Source organism: Sphaeramia orbicularis, chromosome 8 (genome assembly GCF_902148855.1).
Source record: "Sphaeramia orbicularis chromosome 8, fSphaOr1.1, whole genome shotgun sequence".
Classification (NCBI taxonomy): Eukaryota; Metazoa; Chordata; class Actinopteri; order Kurtiformes; family Apogonidae; genus Sphaeramia; species Sphaeramia orbicularis.
Window position 1 is genome coordinate 12,547,249 of NC_043964.1, and position 24,208 is coordinate 12,571,456.

General features: G+C 32.5%; 1 protein-coding gene across 2 annotated transcripts; it reads right to left on the minus strand.

The window, feature by feature from the left end:
* Nucleotides 1–937: 937 nt before the first annotated feature.
* On the minus strand, nt 938–24,105 carry qtrt1 (queuine tRNA-ribosyltransferase 1). Of its 2 annotated transcripts, XM_030140743.1 has the most exons (10): nt 23,788–24,105; nt 21,171–21,239; nt 20,958–21,096; nt 20,660–20,854; nt 17,903–18,041; nt 16,539–16,614; nt 16,322–16,431; nt 13,398–13,482; nt 13,270–13,320; nt 1,120–1,195 (listed from the first exon to the last, which is right to left on the minus strand). In XM_030140743.1, exons 1-9 carry the CDS (start codon nt 24,073–24,075, stop codon nt 13,315–13,317), a joined length of 1,107 nt encoding a protein of 368 aa, XP_029996603.1. In that variant the 5' UTR covers nt 24,076–24,105; the 3' UTR covers nt 1,120–1,195; nt 13,270–13,314. The 2 variants fall into 2 exon arrangements, with proteins under 2 accessions (XP_029996602.1, XP_029996603.1); XM_030140742.1 differs by lacking the exon at nt 13,270–13,320 and having other exon boundaries at nt 938–1,195.
* Between the last annotated feature and the right edge of the window lie 103 nt (nt 24,106–24,208).

The following is a 24,208-nucleotide window of genomic DNA, read 5'->3' on the forward strand; positions in this document are numbered from 1 at the left end:
AAAAATCTCAAATTTAGCAAAAAATATCTCAAATTTAGCAAAAAAGCTTCAATTAAGCAAAAAAAATTCTTCAATTAAGTAAAAAAAAAAAATCTTGAATTAAGCCCCAAAAAATCTTGAATTAAGTTAAAAAAAAATCTTGAATTAAGCAAAAAAGAAATTTCAATTAAGTTAAAAAAAATCTTGCATTCAGCCAAAAAAAAAATCTTCAATTAAGTAAAAAAAAATCTTCAATTAAGCCAAAAAAATCTTCAATTAAGTTAAAAAAAATCTTCAATTAAGCCCAAAAAAATCTTTAATTAAGTAAAAAAAATCTTCAATTAAGCAAAAAAAATTCTCAAATTTAGCAAAAAAATCTTGAATTAAGCAAAAAAAAACTTCAATTAAGTTTAAAAAAATCTGAAGCAAAAAAAAAAAATCTTCAATTAAGTAAAAAAAAATCTTCAATTAAGCCCCCAAAAAATCTTGAATTAAATTAAAAAAAAATCTTGAATTAAGCCAAAAAAAAAAAAAAATTCAATTAAGTAAAAAAAAAAAAAATCTTCAATTAAGCCCAAAAAAATCTAGAATTAACTTAATTTTTTTTCTTTGTTTCAGTACAAAAACAACCATTACATTATGGCGGGCCGCATTTGGCCCACAGGCCACATGTTTGACACTCCTGCTGTAAAGCCTGAACCATTAAATCCTTGACAGAAAATTCTAGTTCTTTGAAACTGGAGCCTTTATTGGTCCTTCTGAACAACCGCCTTTTTTTTTTTTTTTTTTTCCAAATATCAATTTCCATGTATGACTTTCAATTTTGTATCATATTTGATACACAGGGTCTCAATGCTAAAATATTATTTTTGAACAAATAAAAACACAACACAAGCATGTCTAACAAATTGATAATTCCTTTTCAAAATTGTCAGAGTTCTGCCTCCTTCCTCCAGAATCCATTAAAAAGTTATTTAAAAAATGTAAAAAAAAAAAAAGGGCCTTCAGTCACTGTTTGACGTCGATCCCAATTTAGAGCAGAAACGTCTCCTTTTTCCGACTTCTAATCCAGTGTGACATTGACGGATGTGAGGGCGTCGACGGCCCAGCTGGGGTACTGGTCAGGAGAAGGAAACATCCGCTTCATGAACGTCCGTATAAAGTCGGGAAAGCGTCCGTCCACGATGCTCTGGCGCACAGATCGCATCAGGGTGAGCTGCGAAGAGAGACGACGGGTGAATAGAAGACAAATAATGTGATTATTGATCTCAGTGGGAAATCATCCTCAGAGTGCATCCGGAGCCTAATGGGTGATTTGTTTTCATACGAATGTTTACCATATCGACGAGTCAATATAATTAAGTAGGTTTCAGAACGATTTGTAGTGACTTCTAATGTGGAAGTGGGTCAGAGGTACACAGTTTAATCTAGGGGTGTCAAACTCCTTTTACTTTATCGTTTTTTTTTATAAAAGGAGAGCTGAAATCTTCAACAAAATTAAGTGTAGAACAAACATAAAAAGGCAGTTTATCTATTAGAGGGGTGCATCTTTGGAATAATCTGAATCAAAACTTTTTTTATTTTTTAAAATTTTATTTATTTATTTAACCCTCCAGTATCTGGGTGCGCCTTTTAAACACACTTTGCACTTCATGTTGAAAAAATTCATATTATTTTTCACAATTTAAATAAGGTTAATATTCAAAAGTTGTTCATTTTTGCATGATCTTTAAAATTCTGGCCACCAACTAAAATGTGCACATTGTAAACAAAAGAAAATGACAAGACTAGCATCTGTCTCCCAAGTGTGCCTAAAATGCACTATTTCTTCCATTTGATTTGTATGATTAGAGCTGACCTTAATTTACAAAAATAAAATCAAATTAGAGCAGAAAAATAAATAAATATATAATATTTAATAGTTTGATTTATAGGTGTGCATTTTACACACACTTGGTGACAGATGCTAGTATTTTTGTACATTTGACCTAGCGCCAAAAATAATAATGCAAATTAACCAATGTTGGAGTAAATCATTGACATATGCCAGGCTGCAAAAATCAAATAATATGTGATCCACTTTTTATGTCGTATATTGAAAAAAAAAATTTTTTTTTTGTGTTTTTTGCATCCAAAAAAATGGTTTGTTTACATTACAAACACAGCATTTAAAGGGTTAAAAAATGTGACAATTATTGAGTATTTGCTATTTTTATTTACAGTTCAAGTTGATGAAATAGAAAAAAGGGTAAAAGAATTAAAAACAAACTGTATGAAAAATTTTTGACATTATTCCACAGGTGCTTAGTAAGGGCCTAGCTGGACAGGATACCGGAGGGTTAAAGGGGAACTGAAATCTTCAACAAAATTAAGTGTAGAACAAACACCCAGGTGAGCCTCTAAATAAGACCCTCTTTCCTCCTCATTTCAGTTTAACCCCTTGAACACTCAGAGGTTGGACAAAATAATGGAAACACCTTAAAAAATCAACAAAATATAATTTAATATGGTGTAAGTCCGCCTTTTGCGGCAATTACAGCCTCAATTCTCCGAGGTATTGATTCATACAACTTGTGAATTGTTTCCAAAGGAATTTTAAGCCATTCTTCAGTTAGAATACCCTCCAACTCTTTTAGAGACGATGGCGGTGGAAATCGACGTCTTACTTGAATCTCTAAAACTGACCATAAATGCTCAATAATGTTGAGGTCTGGGGACTGTGCCGGCCATACGAGATGCTCAACTTCATTAGAATGTTCCTTATGCCATTCTTTAACAATTCTAGCTGTATGGATTGGGGCATTATCATCTTGAGGTGAAGGTGTTTCCATTATTTTGTCCAACCCCTGCTGGTTTCAGATGTTTGTGGTGCAAGATTTTATCAGTTTGAGAAAGAACAGACTGTACCTCACAACTTAAAAAGAGGATTGGGAGCAGCTAATACAGTTTTTTTTAACCTTAGGGTCAGGACCCCTCGTAGGGTCGCCTGGAATTTCTAGTAATTGATAAAAAAAAATGTAAAAATTAAAATTTACAAATAAAAATTTACATTATATAACCTAAATGTCGTGTAAAATTAATGTTTATTTGCAAGATATTATAGCAAACTATTACATGATCAAAAATAAATTAATTTTAGCAAAAAAAAAAAAGTCTCCGTTTTGAATGTCTGGGGTCGCCATAAGTTTGTGATGTTAAAATGGACTGATGAGCCAAAAAAAGGTTGGGAACCACTGTCTTAACTCCATTCATTTACATAGAATATACATCATTTTTCTAGTTTCCTGAGAAATAACAGTTGTGGACATAAGAGGTTTCCGTCTGACAGCCATGTTACACAGAATAACCAGGTCTGAACATCTGTGCGGGTTTTTTTTCTTCATTTTCCAACATGAAAATCCCAGGATCCATTGGGCTCAAGTTGTTAGAGTGGTTCAGGGAGCATGAGACATCATTTTCACACATGGGTGGGTCATCAGAGTCCAGACCTGAACCCCACTGAGAATCTTTAGGATGTGCAGGAGAAGACTTTCTGAAGCGGTTTGGACTCTCCGACCATCACTACAACATCCATTCATTCATGAATTTTACAATATTGGATCAGAATTGCATTGCATAAACAATGCCACGGTGAATGCATTCCAAATATTATGTTTTTTTTTTTTTTTGTCCAGGCAGTGTGTATTAGTAAAAATCAACATCTTTTGACAGGTTCTTGTAAATGAACCCTTTCATGCATGAATTATGAGAACCTTAGTCTAGATTTATTTTCCTGAGTGTTTTTATTCCTGTTTAGGCATGAAAAAACAATGCGAATGAATTATTTTATTGAACCTATCTTTTATGAAGGTTGATTTGTTTCTTTATTGCTTTAATTAAAAAAAAAATTCAATAAAAAAGTGTTTGAATGCAAAAAAAAAAAATTTACAATCCAAAAAATTTAATTTGAGCACTTTTTTTCTTTGATTGAAAAGGGTTTTTTTTTTTAAGTAATTTTTTTTTTTGATTGAAATTTTCTTTTTTTAAAATTAAAAAAAAAAAAAAAAAAAAAAAAAAAAAAAAAAAAAAAAAAATATATATATATATATATATATATATATATATATATATATATATATATATATATATATATATATATATATATAATTTGGTTAAAGCAGTAAAGAAACAAATCCACCTTCATAATTTTTCGTGGAGTTCCAAAAATGTCCAATCCACTGGACACCATATGTTTAATTTTTGAAGCAAAAAACGCAATATCAGAAAGAAAAAATTTACAATCCAAAAAATTTAATTTGAGCACTTTTTTTCTTTGATTGAAAAGGTTGTTTTTTTTTTTAAGTAATTTTTTTTTTTTGATTGAAATTTTCTTTAAAAAAAAAAAAAAAATATATATATATAAATATATATATATAAAAATTTGGTTAAAGCAATAAAGAAACAAATCTACCTTCATAATTTTTCGTGGAGTTCCAAAAATGTCCAATCCACTGGACACCATGTGTTTAATTTTTGAAGCAAAAAACGCAATATCAGAAAGTGATATACTGTGTGAAAACTAGAAAACAAAACATTTTTAATGCAGCTCATCTGACGTTTTCTCGCATTTTATCATATTCCCAATTTTTATTAGCAATTGATTTAACCTCAAACATGTCACTACAGATCAGGTTTATTAAGAACAGCGCAGTTACAGTAATGGTGTGAATGTCAGTGTATTATGGGATGGTGCATAAGTGTCCACTGTGTTGGCTCATATGGAACTAAAACAACAAAACCCACGAATACACAAGAGAACAGCTGGAGAAGAACTGCTGTAGTGACCACTATGCATGAAGGGGTTAATTTGGCTTGTATTAAATAAATACACTAATAGGCTGATTTAAACATGCTTATATTACACACCATTAGGAAATATACCACCTCCTACTTAATGTCAATGAAAAAAACTACACAAAAACAAATAATAAAATATATTAATCACATGGAAATTCAGTTCATTTCATGAGAATTAGCAGAACCCTGAGGCTTCCACTCCAAACATGTTCATAATTTCCAGTCATGAGCTAAATTCCCATTATTAGTATGCATATTCTAAGCCTCACCAGCCACCAGTTGTTTATTATTCACTACATTGGCTTGAAATCAGTACTGAAAAATCGAAGAAAAACCTTGAAAACAGCCTCCAAAAAAGGAAGAATGGTTTATTTTTCACCTAGTTTTCTTTTTTTTTTTCCCATTCTAAATTCGATTCTGTATAAGTCGCTCTATCGTATGTGGAACTTATTTGATCCTGTGTAAAACCCAGCGGTACAGAACATTGCTAAAAATAGCCTCAGAGCTGAAAACCCCATTGTTAATATAATTTGATCAAGAAGGATTATCTTAATTTCCTTGAACCCTTTTTTTGGCCAAAGTGTGAATATTCATTGCAGATATATTAAAAACATAAAGACGGCACATATATTACTCCATCATTTAATAGGTTTTTGAAAACAGCTCATTTTTCATACTCCAGTTGTGATATTAGATTCGTTGGATTTTATTTCATATCTGTGTGATGCATCTTCAGTTTGCATTTCACTGGAATCTGGATAATTTTTATTTATTTATTTATTTATTTGTCATTTACATTTTTATTGATTTTATCATATTTTCAGTCCTTTACAAAAACTAAAAAAAAAAAAAGACAAAAAAAAAAAGACAAAAAGGAAAACAAAAAACAAACCCCACAACTTAACCCTTAGATGCATGAATTATGAGGACCTTAGTCAAGATTTTTTTTCCTGAGTGTTTTTATTCCTCTTTAGGCATGAAAAAAACTATGTGATTGAAATATTTGAATAAATCCATTATTAATGGAGTTACAAAAATGTGCACTCAGCTGGACACCATGCGTTTAATTTGTAATAACGGCTGATAACTAGTGATGTCCGATAATATCGGCCCACCGATATTGGCATAAAAATGTAGTATCGGTGAATATCGTTATCGTTTTTTTTGCCTATCATTAAAACCGATAAAATAATGCCTTGATTTCGCCTGCATTTACCGATGCGTAAATGAAACATTGTTTGTAGCTGAAAGAAATGTGCAGTTTTCAAAACTGTACAGTAGAGCTGCCACACTGTAATAGACTCATGGAGGGAGGGAGAGAAAATAAATAAATATGGCATTTTTTCCACAACTTCAGTTGAAGTATGTATTCTTTGCACAGACGGTGTTTACATTTTGAAAGCCTTGTTGCATTTGAGAATGCATCCAATGGGGCATCACAATAAAATTAAGCATGATGTGTTAATTCCATGACAGGAGATATGTGATGTTACCTAAAATTAGTTTAATATCCCGCATATATCGGCAGTGGTATCACTAGCTATTGGAATTGGAAATTAAGCGTTGGACAATATCGGCAAATTGATTTTTGGCAAAAAAAGCCAATATCGGACATCCCTACTGATAACGTAATAAATTTGCCATTTTTAAATGTAATAAGCCTCTAACATAATAACTGGCCAATAATGTAATAAAAGACCTGAACCGATGACGTAATAACGTTTGGCCAATTACATGATAACTTATGACGTTAGAGAGAGAGAGAGAAATTTTATCACAGTTATATCGAATATATGAAACTTAAATACAGTGATATTAATATATTATTACATTATTGGCTTAATTTTTTTACCAAGTCAATAACGTCATAAGTTATTACGTTATTGGCCAAAAGTTATTACATTATTGGTTCAGAATTTTAAGATAAGATAAAATAAGATAAGATATTCCTTTATTGATCCTACAATGGGGAAATTCACAGTGTAGTCAGCAGCAAAATATACACATAAACATACATGTAAAGCAAAACAGTCATATAAATTTTAGTAAAAAAGTGTTTAAAAGGAGAGTGCAAATACGGTTTGACATGAATGTAGTGCAAATGGTTATAAATATAAAAAACATATAAATACGGATTTGAATATATACAGATTTGGACAGGTGCGGTTTTAGATATATAAATATGGTGCCTATAGACAGTGATGGATATGGAGAGTGATGGACAACATAAATGGAATGAAGGGAGGGTTGTTACTACCCCACATATGTATTTATTACGTTACTGGCCTATTACAGTTTAAAAATGGCAAATTTCTTACATTATCGGCTGTTATTACGTTATCAGTCGTTATTACGTTATTGGCGTCTACAAGCCAAGAAAAATTTATTTAAAATGCAATATCAGAAAGTGATAAATTGTAAAAATTTCGGAATTTTTTTTTTAATGCTGCTAATCTGATGTTTTCTCACATTTGATCATACTCTAATACTAGTTATTACTCACTTCATGGAGATAGTATGCAAAAAAAAAACCCAACTTTTTGTTTAAGAAAACTGTTAATTACAGTCTAATAACAACTAGCAATTGTTTTACACTCAAACATGTTACTACAGATCAGGTTTATCAAGAACAGCACAGTTACAGTAATGGTATGAATGTCAGTGTATGGGATGGTGCATAAGTGTCCATTGTGTTGGCTGATATGGAACTAAAACAACAAAACCCATGAATATACAAGAGAACAGCTGGAGAAGAACTGTCCACTGGAGTGACCACTGTGCATGAAAGGGTTAAAAAGGCAGAGTCCGGACATGTTTAACCCCTTCATGCACAAATTATGAGAACCTTAATCACAATTTTTTCCTGAGTGTTTTTATTCCTCTTTAGGCATGAAAAAAACAACGCGACTGAAAATTTTCTTCTGAAAAATAAATAAAAATAAAGAAATAAAATAAAAATAATGAAAAAAAAAAAAAAAAAAATCTTATGAACATATTTTTCATGAAGTTGCAAAAATGTCCACTCAGCTGGACACCACACGTTTAATTTTTGACGCACAGAAACGTGTATTTACTGATAAACTGTGTGAAAACTATGGGGAGGGCTTGTGATTCTGGGGGTTTATGATCAGGAGAGATCTACATAATGTTACCAATTCATGTCAGAAAAGATATGTAGTGTCCTAAAACTTTAATAAAGATATGTGTTAAAAAAAAAAAAAAAACAAGAAAACGAAAAGAACAACAAAATCCATGAATATACAAGAGAACAGCTGTAGAATAGCTGTCCACTGTAGTGACCACTATACATGAAAGGGTTAAGCTACAGCTTGTACCAGCAAAATTAAAAAGATTCAATTATTTTTGATTTCATGAACAATTATTTATATAAAAATGTGCACCAATTTATTCTCAGAGTTTCTTACCTCATTAGTACAAAATATTAATCAAAAAAAAGGAATAGAGCAGGGGTCTCAAACATGCAAATCTGGTCTGTGGGATGACTTTGTGGAATACAAATACTACACTGTAGATATTAGCAGTTAAGGATATTAAAATCATTTTTAGGTCAACCAGTCAAATACTATCATAAAAACTTATAAATAAGGAAATCTGTAATTTTTTTTTCTCTTTGTTTTAGTGTAAGAAAAGTAAAATTACACAAAAATATTTACATTTAAAGACTAGCCTTATAAAAAAAAAAAAAAAAAAGTAAATAACCTGAACAAAATTAAAAAGATTCACTTATATTTGATTTCATGAACAATTATTTATATAAAAACGTGCACCAATTTATTCTCAGAGATTCTTAACTCATTAGTACAAAATATTAATTAAAAAAAGGAATAGAGCAGGGGTCTCAAACATGCAAATCTGGTCCGTGGGATGAATTTGTGAAATGCAAATATTACACTGCAGATATTAGCAGTTAAGGATATTAAAATCATTTTTAGGTCAACCAGTCAAATACTATCATAATAACTTATAAATAAGGAAATCTGTAATTTTTTTTTCTCTTAGTTTTAGTGTAAGAAAAGTAAAATTACACAAAAATATTTACATTCACAGACGAGCCTTATTAAAAAAATGTAAATAACCTGAACAAAATTAAAAAGATTCACTTATTTTTGATTTCATGAACATTTATATAAAAACGTGCACCAATTTATTCTCAGAGTTTCTTACCTCATTAGTACAAAATATTAATTAAAAAAAAGGAATAGAGCAGGGGTCTCAAACATGCAAATCTGGCCCGTGGGATGAATTTGTGAATGCAAATATTACACTGCAGATATTAGCAATCAAGGATATTAAAATCATTTTTAGGTCAACCAGTCAAATACTATCATAACTTATAAATAATGAAACCTGTAATTTTTTTCTCTTTGTTTTAGTGTAAGAAAAGTAAAATTACACAAAAATATTTACATTCACAGACTAGCCTTATAAAAAAAAAAATTAAATAACCTGCACAAATATGAACAACCAGAAATGTCTTGAGAAAAATATGTGGAATTTTAACAATATTCTGCCTGTTACTAAATATTTTGTGTATTTGTAGATCCACTGTGATCTGTACGTTATAATGCACATGTGTAAATAAAAAATAAAGCGTAATATTGCTAAAACTGCACCTATTTTTTTCTAGAACTTTCAACTTGTTCATGTTATGTTCAAGTACAACTTGTAAATGTAAACATTTTCATTTTGGAATTTGACTTTTTTCACTCAAAAACATAGAGAAAACATCGGAATTGACATTATTCATAAGTTCTTATCCTATTATTTCTATTATTTTACTGGCCCACTTTATATCATATTAGGTTGTATGTGGCCCCTGAACCAAGGTTATTATCATTAACGAAAACTAACAAAATGACGAAAACTAGAATTGTAAAAACATTTTTGTTAACTGAAATAAATAAAAACTATAGTTAAAAGAAAAAAACATAACTAACTGAAACTGTATTGTGTGTTTACAAAACTAACTAAAACATATAAAAATTATGGATAAAATTCCCTTCGTTTTTGTCTTTGTCAATGTCGGATTGATGTAAAATCGATTTATTTCCCTCGAGCAATTTTAGCTGCTGGCACCGTATGATATTTAACGGTTCATCACTTCTTGTCACTTGTGGTTTAGAGTCGTCCTCTGGTCCCCACTCTACCTGGAAACATGGAAACTGAAGTTGGGAGAAAGCGGCAGAGTCCTGTCTGGGATTTATTTGAATATGACGGAGAAGAATAGAAAGATATAAAAAAAATCTAAAACTAAGCATTTAGAAAATAACGAAAACTAATAAAAACTAGCAAACCTGCTCTAAAAACGAATTAAAATAACTGAATTAGAGAAAAAAAGTCAAAACTAAATAAAACTAAACTATAATGAAAAATCCCAAACTATTAGAACCTTGCCCTGAACTGAATTGAGTTTGACAGCCATGGAATAGAGCTTCAGGATTTGGGGAGATTACATCAAATTTTCATATAAAATTGCTCAAGAAAAGCCAAAACATGAAACATAAAGTTACAAGGTGCTTGTTCTTTATCCAAATAAAAATTTCAGACTTTTTTAAAACTACTATTTTTTTCCCCAGACTTTGACTTTACGTACTTTTAGACTTGTGTGTCTACTTTTTTTGGTTCAGATTGTACCTGTTGTGTGTAGTAGAAAAGTTCATGTTAATAAATGTAGGAATGAACGAATGCTGAATTTAAAGTAAATTATGTTTTACTGACAGAAACGTTTTCAAAACATATGAAAACTAGAAGCACTCGGAGAGCGCAGACCTCCGCCAAGGCTGATCAGTGCCCCCCCCCCCGTGGGCCCCCCCACCCCCGATCACCACCAAAATTTAATCATTTCTTCCTTATCCCATTTCCAACAAACCCTGAAAATTTCATCCAAATCTGTCCATAACTTTTTGAGTTATGTTGCACACTAACGGACAGACAAACAGACAGACAAACAAACAAACCCTGGCAAAAACATAACCTCCTTGGCGGAGGTAATCACAGAAGTGCATGGATATCACACAAACCAGTTTGACTAGAATCATTCCAGTACTAACCGGTTAGTGAAATCAGATCCAGTTTTTTATCTGCTTTCCTCAAGTATTTCTTATCTTACAAGATCATGTGCCTTTGAGCATGTTCTGCAATTCAACTATGACCATACTTTTTAAGACTTTCATGCAAAATTCCAGACTTTTCACGGTCTGGAAAACAGCGTTTCAAAAATCCATCCTTTCTGAGACTTTGAAGACTTGCACAAGTACCCTGAATTGAAATAATGAAATAATGTCATGATTTTGGAATTGTACTTTTCAGGTTACAGGGTTCAATAGGGCTGTGTATCGGCAAGAATCTGGCGATACGATACAAATCACAATACTGGGATCACGATACAATATATCATAATATATACTTTTAAAAAGGCAATTTTTTTTTGTTTGTTTCTTTTTTTCCTGAAAGAATTGAATTACACCAGAAATATGCACAAATACTAAACACATTTTTATTTGATCCCAACAGGATCTAATGTTATATCACAAAATGTTCCTGTGTTCAAACTGAAATTTGTTTTACAGACATTCCAGATTAAGATCCTGTTCAAATGTTTATTTTCTATTAGTTCAGAACTAACATCAGAACATTATTTTTGTGCAATCCCAACAAATGAACTAACATTATTTAATAAAAGAGTGTTAAATAATAATCAATAAGATATAAACAATAAAGAAAAACAAAAAACAAAAATGAACCTCCGCCATATCTGCGTTTGAATGAATACCTAAAAATATTGATACAGTACTTTTTAATGTCGATACAGTATTGTGAGATGAAATATCGCGATATATTGCAGAACTGATATTTTCTAACACCCCGAGGGTTCATACACATTTTTCAAGGTCAAATTCAAGGAGTTTTCAAGCACTTTTAAGGGTCATTTTCAAATTTTTCCAGCACACACCTTACAAAATACATATCTACAGGAATACATATACTCATGATTATTTCACTTTTTATCACAATGATGTACACTGAATTATGCTATAAACATCTACTATGTTTCATGATAGCAAAACATTCAGACATTAACCATAAAAGACCAAAACCATCTACTGATGTAAAACGTATAATACCTGTTGATCCACTAATCCTATCAATACATGTAAATAATTAGTGTAAAATACAGTTTGTCATCTTTTCATGGGCATCAGATATGACCCATTTGAAAGTCCAAAGGCTCCGTAGTTACCATGGAAACACCGTCATCTTCTACAACATTGATTCACCAGTAAAATTGATGGAGTTGGATCAATGACAGTGGATGGACACACTTGTTTTATATTCAATTAATGATAGATTTGACTGAAAAAGTCACTTTTTCGTCATTTTTTTTCTGTTTCTGATATAATAAATTTGAATTAACTGACTTTTCATGAACCTCTAAATTGATTATAGGAAATAAAATACAGGATAATACATGATTTACAGTGAAAAATGCAAAATATAGAGGATAATATAATAAGAAATGGTGATAAATCACTTGAGAAAGGTTAAATAGAGAGAAAAATTCATTTGGGAACTGACATAAACAGAGTACTGGGTCTTTTTGGGTTAACCCTCGGTTACCCTTGGGTTATCCCGTCCACCAAGGCCCTTACTAAGCACCAAGTGTGCCTTTTTGGCACACTTGTGGAATAATGTCAAAAAAATTTTCATACAGTTTGTTTTTAATTCTTTTACCCTTTTTTTTATATTTCATCAACTTGAACCGTAATAAAAAATACCAAATACTCAATAACTGTCACATTTTTTAACCCTTTAAATGCCATTTTTTTGGATGCAAAAAACACACAAAAAATATTTTTTTACAATATACTATATAAAAATTGGATTCCATATTATTTGATTTTTGCAGCCTGGGATATGTCAATGATTAACAGCAACATTAACAACATTAATAAATTAATTTAGACCCTCACCTCTCAAATGAAGCCCAGATATCAGTAAAAGCAGGATTTATGCCTTAATGGCTTTGGATCAAAAACAGTGGTTATAATGGAAGAAATAGTGTGTTTTAGGCACACTTGGGAGACAGATGCTAGTCTTGTAATTTTCTTTTGTTTACAATGTGCACATTTTAGTTTGTGGCCAGAATTGTAAAGATCATGCAAAAATCAACAATTTTGAATTCTAACCTTATTTAAATTGTGAAAAATATGAAGTTTTTTAACACAAAGTGCAAAGTGTGCCTAAAAAGTGCACCCGGATACTGGAGGGTTAAAGAACACATCGTATTATCCAAAAAACAGGAAGCTACTTGGCGTTCCTCAGACACACTCGCCCCGAGACAAAGGCTAAAATAAAAATGTACCCAGATTCTACCTGAGAACAGCTGTTAATTTTATTTTTGACATAAAGTTATATTTTTCCCCATGTAAGTACCTTTGGTTATAACTGCAAACACTTCAACGGAAATTCCAGCACTTTTCAGACCTTGAAAACACAACACTGAAATTAGAGCATTTTCAAGGTTTTCCAGCACCCGTTCGAACCCTGTGTTTAATACTGACCTGGTAGGCGATGTTGTGAATGGTGACGTGATGCATGGCTGCAGTGTCGCTCTTAAACAGAGCGTGCAAATACGCCCGACTATGTCTGAAACACAACAGAAACAGACAGCAGGAGGGACGTTCACACCTTTGCAGCATTTCATCTGTACAACATAGATGTGATAGTTGAACATCGGGCACCAGCAACTGACAGGAAACAACAAAATGTGCTTGTGAAAACCCCACCGCATCTTTGTCTAATAACACTGTCTACATTACCGGGGGGGCAGTCCCTCTGGAAGTCCCTCCCACCTTTTATCAGACACTGCTCCGACCTCAACACCTTTATCTAAGATTGCTTTTAATGTTTAATTTTAATGTTTAATTGTTTTATATTCATATACCTGCCTTTTGCACCTGCTTTAATCTGTTTTTAATGTGTTTGGTTTCTGTTTTTATCTGCTGTATGTAAAGTGTCTTTGAGTTCTATGAAAAGCGCTATACAAATAAAATGTATTATTATTATTATTATTATTATTATTATTATTATTATTATTATTATTATTATTATTATTATTATTATTATTATTGTTGTTATTATTGTTTAGGGATGTAACAATTACACTGGTCTACAAGGAAAATGCTTCCAGAATAAAAGTAATGAAATTTTACCACATGAGAGTCACTGATAAAGAAAAATCAAGTCAAAAATGCTGGTTGGCTGAACTTTCCAAGATACAGCCTTGGGTCAAAATGTGAAACTCAAGAATTAACGAGAGAATGGGTTTGACTCAAAAGGAATATTTGTCTCAGAGCTACAAGATCTACTTCAAAACACTGTCTGCACATTAGAATACATTCACTTTACAGGTTCTATTAAGTGGAAGATTTATAAAACTATTATATAAATGTACATAAACCAATATATATGTGTAATCACACTTAATCATATACCTTGAAAACATCAGCAAACCGGCACTTTTGTCATTTATTTTCCAATTAATCTTATTAAAATACGTAACATTTAGCACATTTAATGTCTGAAGCAAATCATTTCTAAAAAATTGTAGACCAGTGTTACCGGTATAACGATAAACCGCGGTAAAATTCCCGACGGTTATTATTACCGTTTAAATTCTAACTATCATGATAACCGTGTTTGATTACTGCACTTTGAAAAGTCACAGTACTGCACATTTCCTGGATCATTGTGCTACTTATTTACATTTATTTTTATTCATTTTCTTGCCAATTTTGGTCAGTTTTTATTCCTTTTATCTCATTTTTTGTTCATTTTCATTGATTTTGCTGCTTATGTTTGTGCATTTTTGTCCAGTTTGTTCCGTATTTTGTTCATTTGTTGCTTACATTCAACATTTTTATTAAGTTTGTTTACATCTATCTATCTATCTATCTATCCATCTATCCATCCATCCATCCATCCATCCATCCATCCATCCATGAAAAAGAAACTAAAACAACCCAAACTTGACCTAGAAAATGGTCAAACAGTGTTCATAAGGTTCCATCTTTAATGCACATTTGTATATTTGATGTTTACACGTTAATATTTGAACGTTTCTGCCAACAAAAAGTACATTGTGCCGATTATTTTATTATTATAATTTTTTTCAAAATGCAACTTGGTTACATTATTTCAGTGTGTGTATAAGTATAAATACTGCGATAATAATGATAACCGTGATAATTTTGGTCACAATAACCGTGATATGAAATTTTCATATCGTTACATCCTTAAAAAAAAAAAAAAACACATATATATATATATATATATATATATATATATATATACAGGGTGGGGAAGCAAAATTTATAATATTTTGAGGCAGGGATTGAAAGACAGTGTATGACCAATTAGTTTATTGAAAGTCATGAGAATTTATTTGCCACAAGAAAATGTACATAATAGATGTACAAATGTTTTTATTCTATGTGTCCTCCTTCTTTCTCAATAACTGCCTTCACACGCTTCCTGAAACTTGCGCAAGTGTTCCTAAAATATTTGGGTGACAACTTCTCCCATTCTTCTTTAATAGTATCTTTAAGAAAGTTGACATTGCTGTGTGATGTTCTATTGGTAGCATGTTCTAAAATGCCCCAAATAGCAGAATCCAGAGGGTTTAGATCTGGGCTAGAAGGCGGCCATAAACATGATTCCCAAAAATTGCTAAAGTTGGATTTGTTGCTGTTGTCAACAAGTGTTTTGGTGTTCTTGTGTAAGATTTTAACTTCAAATCATATTTCACTGCATTTCTAACGGTCTTGTTGTCTACCTCAAGTTCAGTTGCCATTTTTCTCCTGGATTTGGTTGGATCCTTTAGGATTTTGGATTTGAGAGCTTTAATAAAAGCTTTGGTACGTTTTTTGTTGCTTCCTCCACTTCCAGACTTTCTGGTAATAGTTTTGCTCATAGTCATTCTCTTCTTTCCATTATAAACAGTCTTTATGGACACTCCAACTATTTTTGAAATCTCCTTTGGTGGGACGAGTGCATTCAGCAAATCACACACTCTTTGACGTTTGCTTTCCTGATTACTCATATGGGCAAAAGTTTCCGAAAAGATATGGATAATAGTGTTAGGTATGATTATGACATCAATATATGTTTGGTTTCAAAACAATTGACGTAGTGCCTGCTGAGAAAAAACAACTAAATGTTCATTGTAAATTTTGCTTCCCCACCCTGTGTGTGTACATATATATATATATATATATATATATGCCGTTATTTATGATTTTTTGTGCGGGTGGTGCATATCTAGGTGAACAAAGAAGAAAAAATGGGAACAAAATTGCCTATAAAATAAACATATCTTAACCATAAACTACTTCCAAAAGTCACACGTCTTTCACGGCCAAAACATCCATTTTTAGATTAAAAGGTAGTGATGCACTATGACGTGTGTTATTGGTGGTTTTTTTACCTTTTGCATGTGGGGCACTGACAGTCGGGGTCTATGGGCTGGAAGTCTTTGGCGTACTGCTTCTGTTTGACCTGGAGGGATCCCCACGGCACTAAGGCAGAACCAAACCTCTGCGTGAAGAGACAGATTAGTGTAAACAACTTTAAAGATGGAGTTATACCCACTACATGCTGTGATTAAAGTGTGTTTTTCAGTGGGTGGGGTATGGGGAACTTACGGCAGTACGAGTGGGAAACACACAGTCGAACATGTCACATCCCAGAGCGACACACACCACCAAATCCACAGCATACCTGCAGAAAAATCATCATGACAGTTTTTTTTTGTTTGTTTATGTGTTTTGTAAATGTATAAATTGTAATACTTTTATTTTGGGAATGGACCCCAGGAAGAATAGTCTCTACTTTGGTCGCGACTAATGAGGATCCTTAACCCATAAAGACCCAGTGCTACTTTTTTGGCAGTTTGCAAATGAATTTTCCTCTACATTTACCCTTTCTTAAGTGATTTATCACTGTTTATTATAACATTATCCTGTTTATTTTGCATTTCTTCAGTAAAAATAAAGTATTTTTCTATATTTAATTCACTGATCATGTAGATGTTGGTAAAATCTCAGCGTAAATTCAAAGGTTATTATGTCAGAAACAGAGAAAACTAAAGATAAGGTGACTTTTTCGGCAAACTATATCAATAACGGAACATAAACCAAGTGTGTCTATCCACTGTCATTGATCCAACTCCATGGGTTTTGTCGGTGAATCAATGTTGTAGAAGATGACGGTGTTTCCACAGTAACTACGCAGCCTCTGAACGTTCAAATGGGTCATATCTTTTGGTTCAAAGTGTTTTTACTACATATTGAGTCATCCAGAAAAGCATAATACAGTCATTTTTTTAATACTCAAACCCATAAACATTCCCATAAAAAAGATAATAACTGACAATAATAAATAAATAAATACATAAATAAATACATACATACATACATAAATAAATAAGGAACACAGATATTAGTCACAGACTCATATTAATAAGACTACTCTGGAATAAGTGAGGGATCTACCTCTTTTATGTGACTCAGAACAGGTTACCAGGTACTGAAAAACTTATTGGCACATCCTCTTATAGAATATCTAATTTAATGATGTAAAAGATCCAGAAACCAAGATTTAAATGTTGGAGGTTGTTTATCTTTCCATTTCAGTAGTATTAGTCCACGAGGTAGAAGAGTGGTGAAGGCAATTAAATTTTTTAGATTTTTGGTTAAAATGAGAAGAATGTGATGTAATGCCAAATACTGCAATTGTTGCCTCAGGTTCAATATGAGACCCTGTTACATCAGAAATAAATTTAAATACAGACTGCCAAAAGTCAAATGGGTCATATCTGATGACCGTGAAAAGATGAATAACTGTATTTTACGCCAATTATTTACACGTATTGATAGGATTAATGGATCAACAAGTATTAAACAGTTTAGATCAGTAGATGGTTTTGGATGACAGTAGATGTTTGGGTCTTTATGGGTTAAATTAAAAAAATAAATAACTGAATATAGAAGACATTTCCCAGACGTACCCCACACCCATAAGATAACGAGGTTTCTCCCGCGGCAGGTGGTCGGTGCTCAGCGTGACCATCCTCCAGAAGTCGTCCTTCTCCTCTCCTCCACTCAGACCTCCGACGGCGAAACCAGGAACATCCCGTTTAGTCATTTCTGAAAGAAGGCGATACTATGTTTATTATGAAACCTACTCTTATTGTTTGAGCTGCACCAGTAGACCACAGCACATTCCTCGTAAGTGAAAACCTATTCGGCAATAAACCCCATTTCTGGTTCTGATGCTGAGGTTTTAGAGCTCAACATCAGTCGAACTGGTAGGGAATGGGTGGTTTACAACTATCCCTGACTTTAACTCATTAAGACCCAGAGCTACTTTTGTGGCAGTTCCTAAAAGGATCTGTCTCCATATTTAACATTTCTTAAGTGATTTATCACCATTTATTGTAATATTATCTTCTTTTAGTGTTTTTCCAGCAAAAATCAGGTATTTTCCTATATTTAATTTACTGATATGTAGATGTTAACTGAAGCACAGATTAAAGTTCAGGGTTATTATATCAAAAACAGGGAAAACTGAAGATAAAGTGACTTTTTCAGCAAAATATATCATTATCTGAGCATAAAACAAAAAAACAAGTGTCTCCATCCACTGTCACTGATTCAACTCCACGGGTTTTACTGGTGAATCAATGTTGAAGAAGATGATGGTGTTTCCACGGAAACTGAAAAGATGACTGTATTTTACACCAAATATTTACATGTATTGATAGGATTAATGGATCAATTGGTATTAAACATTTTATATCAGTAGACAACTTTCATCACCAGTGGATGTTTGGGTCTTCATGGGTTAAATGTTTCTGTATGTGGACTTACAGAAGGAGATTAAACTGAAGGAACTGGTTTCCTTAAATCAGGGGTGTCAAACATACGGCCCGGGGGCCAAATGCAGCCCGCCAAAGGGGCCAGTTCGGCCCCTGGGATGTTTTTTGCCAAGTGCAAAAATTCCACAGTCTTGAATTGAATTAAACAAAAAAAAATTTGCTTGAATTAAGGAAAAAAATCTTGAATTCAGCCAAAAAAAAAAAGTTCAATTGAGTAAAAAAAAAAATCTTCAATTAAGCGAAAAAAAAATCTTCAATTAAGTAAAAAAAAAAAAAAAACTTGAATTAAGCCAAAAAAATCTTGAATTAAGTAAAAACAAAAAAAATCTTTAATTACACCAAAAAAAATCTTCAATTAAGTAAAAAAAAAATCTTGAATAAAGCCAAAGAAAATCTTCAATTTAGTAAAAAAAATCTTCAATCAAGCCAAAAAAAATTCTCAAATTTAGCAAAAAAAATCTTGAATTAAGCCAAAAAAATCTTCAATTAAGTAAAAAAAAATCTTGAATTAAGCCAAAAAAAATCTAGAATCAACACCTAAATTTTTTTTTCTTTGTTCCAGTGCAAAAAATAAAATAAAATTATGAAAATATTTACATTTACAAACTATCCTGTAACAATAAAATGTGAATAACCTGAAAAAATATGAACAACCTGAAATGTCTAAAGAAAATTAAGCACAATTTTAACAATTTTTCTGCCTGTTCCTCAGTGTTTAGTGTCTTTGTAGATCTGATCCATAATGCACATGGAAAAATGAGAAGTTGAGGAATAATATTGTTAAAATTGCACTAAATTTTCTTACATTTTTTAAAATTTAAATTGCAGTTTTTTCAAGTTTTTCTTTTTGGATAGTTTAGAAAAGTAAGCATTTTCATAATTTAATGGTTTTTTTTACACAAAAAAAAGACAAAAATTGGAGTTGTCAATATTTATAGGTTATTATGTTATTATTTTTCTGGTCCGGCCCACTGCAGATCAAATTTAGCTGAATATGGCCCCTGAACTAAAATGAGTTTGACACCCCTGCTTCAAACACAAAGGTCTTTATGAGAGCTTTGTCTTGCTTCAGGAACATGTAGAACATTTTTAGGCCTAAAATTCAGATTTCATATCAGACTCTTAAAGGGACCACCATAAACACCGACAAGATCATTACCACCCATACTGGCTTTGAGATGATTTTCTTATACCCACCTCCTACTATGTAAATGCTTGTTTACATTCATGAATATACAGGGTGGGGAAGCAAAATTTACAATGAACATTTAGTTGTTTTTTCTCAGCAGAGAAATTGTCAATTGTTTTGAAACCAAACATATATTGATGTCATAATCATACCTAACACTATTATCCATACCTTTTCAGAAACTTTTGCCCATATGAGTAATCAGGAAAGCAAACGTCAAAGAGTGTGTGATTTGCTGAATGCACTCGTCACACCAAAGGAGATTTCAAAAATAGTTTCCAGTGTCCATAAAGACTGTTTATAATGGAAAGAAGAGAATGACTATGAGCAAAACTATTACGAGAAAGTCTGGAAGATACTATTAAAGAAGAATGGGAGAAGTTGTCACCCGAATATTTGAGGAACACTTGCGCAAGTTTCAGGAAGCGTGTGAAGGCAGTTATTGAGAAAGAAGGAGGACACATAGAATAAAAACATTTTCTATTATGTACATTTTCTTGTGGCAAATAAATTCTCATGACTTTCAATAAACTAATTGGTCATACACTGTCTTTCAATCCCTGCCTCAAAATATTGTAAATTTTGCTTCCCCACCCTGTATGAAGTGGAGAAACATGTAACATTCTGCAGGATATTTATCAAAAAGTGTCTGATTAAGATTGACTGAGATTAAGATTTTTTTTTTTTTTTTTTTTTACCATCTAGACAAGTCTTGCGCAGCTTTGCATTCAGCCCCCCCTGGATGATGGCAAACAGGTTCTGTTTTTCCGGATGTTTATTTGCAGCTATACAGCGGTCTAGCCAGCGAATAGATCTGTGCATGGCCTCCTCCACCCGTGGTCCCGTCACTGTACTGCTGACCACATCATCCAGCTGCATCATGATATCAGAACCTGGAAATGTGAGACAGTGTTGTGTTAGCGAATGGGAAAACTATATGTTAGGACTATGACTTTGCTCATTTAAATCTATATAAATGATATTACTGTTTCAGACCGAGACTATTCTGTATGCTGATGGACTTTTCAGGAGTCAGGAGGATCTCTTTGCCGTCATAGGGGGACTTGAACTTGACTCCTTCTTCTGTGACCTCTGAGAGTTCGACTAAAGACACCATCTGAAAACCTCCACTGTCCTGTAAGCAAATAAACACGACTTCAGAACACAGCATTTGGACCACTATATCTTATTTAGGAATGTTATACTTACAGTTAAAAGATTTCTTTTCCAGTTCATGAACCCATGCAAACCGTTGGCTTTCTCTATCAAATCAGGCCCCTGCCGATGGTAAACTCGCATTAGACGCATGTTAACAAAAATGTTTATATGCATCAAATATCAGAGTTAGGTTTTGCAGTGTAAGATCTATAAGGAAGAAAAGATAGACATGTCCAAGAAGCCAAAGCTTGAAATAGGAGTGTCAAACATACGGCCCACAGGCCAAAACTGAGCTGCCAAAGGTTCCAATCAGGCCTGCGGGATCAGTGCAAAGTCCAAAAGTTATTACAATCAAGGGTGTCGAACTCATTTTAGTTCCAAACTCCAACATTATTAATATTATGTCTGTTACTAAATGTTTTGTGGCTTTGTAGATCCACTGCAATCTGTAATGCACATGTATAAATAACAAGTTGAGGCCTAACATTGTTAAAATTGCAGTTGTTTTACTTATCAAATTTCAGGTTTTTCATTTTTATTTGTGAAAAAATAGTTTGGAATCCATACTCTAAAAGGGTTCATAACATAATTTTACTTTTTTGCAGTGAAACAAACAGAAACATTTGGAGTTCCCATTATTAATAGGTTATTATAACTATTATTTTACTGGTCCGACCCACTTGAGATCAAATTGGTCTGTATATGGCATCTACACTAAAATGAGTTTGACAGCCCTGGCTTAGAATGATATTGAACATTAAAGATGATTGTTATACATTAACCCTTTCATGCATGAATTATGAGACCCTTAATCTAGATTTTCCCCCAATTGTTTTTATTCCTTTTTAGGTATGAAAAAAAAAAAAATAAATAAATAAATAAAAATGCGATTGAAAGTTTTTTTATGAACTTATTTTTCATGGAGTTGCAAAAATGTCCACTTGGCTGGACACCATGCATTTCATTTTTGAAGCAAAGAAACATACATTTACTGATACACTGTGTAAAATCTATGAAATAAAAAAGATTTTAATGCTGCTAATCTGATGTTTTCTCACATTTTAACATACTCTAATACTAGTCATTACTCACTTCATGGAGATAATATGCAAAAAAAACAAACAAAAAAAAAACAAACAAACTATTAATTACAGTCTGATAACAATAACAAGGTCAAGGTTTATTTATATAGCACACTTAAAAACAGACACTACTGTCCTAAAGTGCTGTATATAATGTATATAATAATGAAACAGAATAGGAGTAAAAGACAATAAACAGAAAAAAAAACAATACTGGCACATAGTTCGTGCATTAAAAACAAGCAATTGATTTACACTCAAACATGTAAGTGCAGATCAGGTTTATCAAAAACAGCAAAGTTACAGTAAGGGTATAAATTACAGTGTATGGGATGGTGCATGAGTGTCCACTGTGTCAGCTGATATGGAACTAAAACAACAAAATCCATGACTATATAAGAGAACAGCTGTAGAATAACTGTCCACTGTAGTGACCACTATGCATGAAAGGGTTAAACAAAAATACAAATAAATGGAGCATATAAAGGTGTGTGATGTTTTGGAGTGTTAATCTTGTATTCTCTTGCCCTTCATGGAATTGTTTCTCTGATGAGATCCAGCTGAATAATCCTCATTTGTTTTGTATTGTTTGATTCTGATTATGATGAAGTAATATTTTAACCCTTTCATGCACGAATTATGAGAACCTTAATCAATATTTTTTTTCTTGAGTGTTTTTGTTCCTCTTTAGGCATGAAAAACACAATACAATTGATTTTTTTTTTTTTTTTTTTTTTTTTGAACTATTTTTCATGGAGTTACAAATGTCCACTCAGCTGGACACCATGCATTTAAGTTTTGAAGCAAAGAAACATTTATATAAAAATCATCATCAGAAAGTGATATACTGTGTGAAAACTATGAAATAAAAGCATTTTTAATGCCACTAATTGCTAAATTGCTTCTGTTTTCTCACATTTTATCACACTCTAATATTAGTTATTACTCATTTCATGTAGCTAAAATCCTCCTGAGTCCCAGGAAATGGACAGTTTTAGCTTTTTTACATTAAAAAATTGTCTTGACTGGAAACGGCATAATGCAACAGTTTTTTCAGATACATTTTTAAAACTACTTTTATTTACTGATTGATTTTTTTTAATGGAATGTCCTTTGTAATGGACAGTATTTTTAAAGTAAAACTGTCAAACTTTTGTCCCCTACAGAGGACAAAATGCATTGCTGGGTCTCAGGAGGATATGCAAAAAAAAAAAAAAAATTGTTTGTTAATTACAGTCTATTACCAATTAGCAATTGATTTCCACTAAAACATGTTACTGCAGATCAGGTTTATCAAGAACAGCAAAGTTACAGTAACTGTATGAATTGCAGTGTTTTGGGTGATGCATAAGAGTCCTGCTATGGAACTAAAACAACAAAACCCATGAATAAACAACAGAACAGCCGTAGAATAACTGTCCACTGGAGTGACCACTATGCATGAAACGGTTAATGTGGATACTTTTGTTTTAATAAGATGATGCTGAAAACTGAATCTTGTCATGTGGTCCATCCAGGTTGAAGTTTCTTGTCAAACCAGAGCACCAAAAGAATGCAGGAGTCCAGTCCATCAGTCTGATACCTACCGGTCTCATGCCCAGGTGGTAAGTGTTTCCAAGACAAACGTGGCATCCCAGACCCTCCAGCTGGTCCACAGTGATCCCCTTCAGAGTCCCCTGAGTGCCTACGGGCATGAAAACCGGGGTGCTCACGGTGCTATGTGGCAAGATTAAATCACAAGCTCTGGCTTTAGTCACCGGACATTCAGCAATAATTTTCAGAGTAAGAGGGGCAGCCGTAGACAAAGTTTTCTTCAAAGACATGGTGTTTTCTGAAGTATTTGTTTGAGCTCCACACGGTACGGTGGCCGCCATGTTGGATTGAGCATGTGACGTGAAGGGGCTGGAATTGACAACCGGACTGGCCAATGGTAAACTAGTCATTTGTTTAGAGCGAAGAGCACGCCTTTTGGAAATCCAATCAAAAGGCTAGTATGGTGAGATAGAC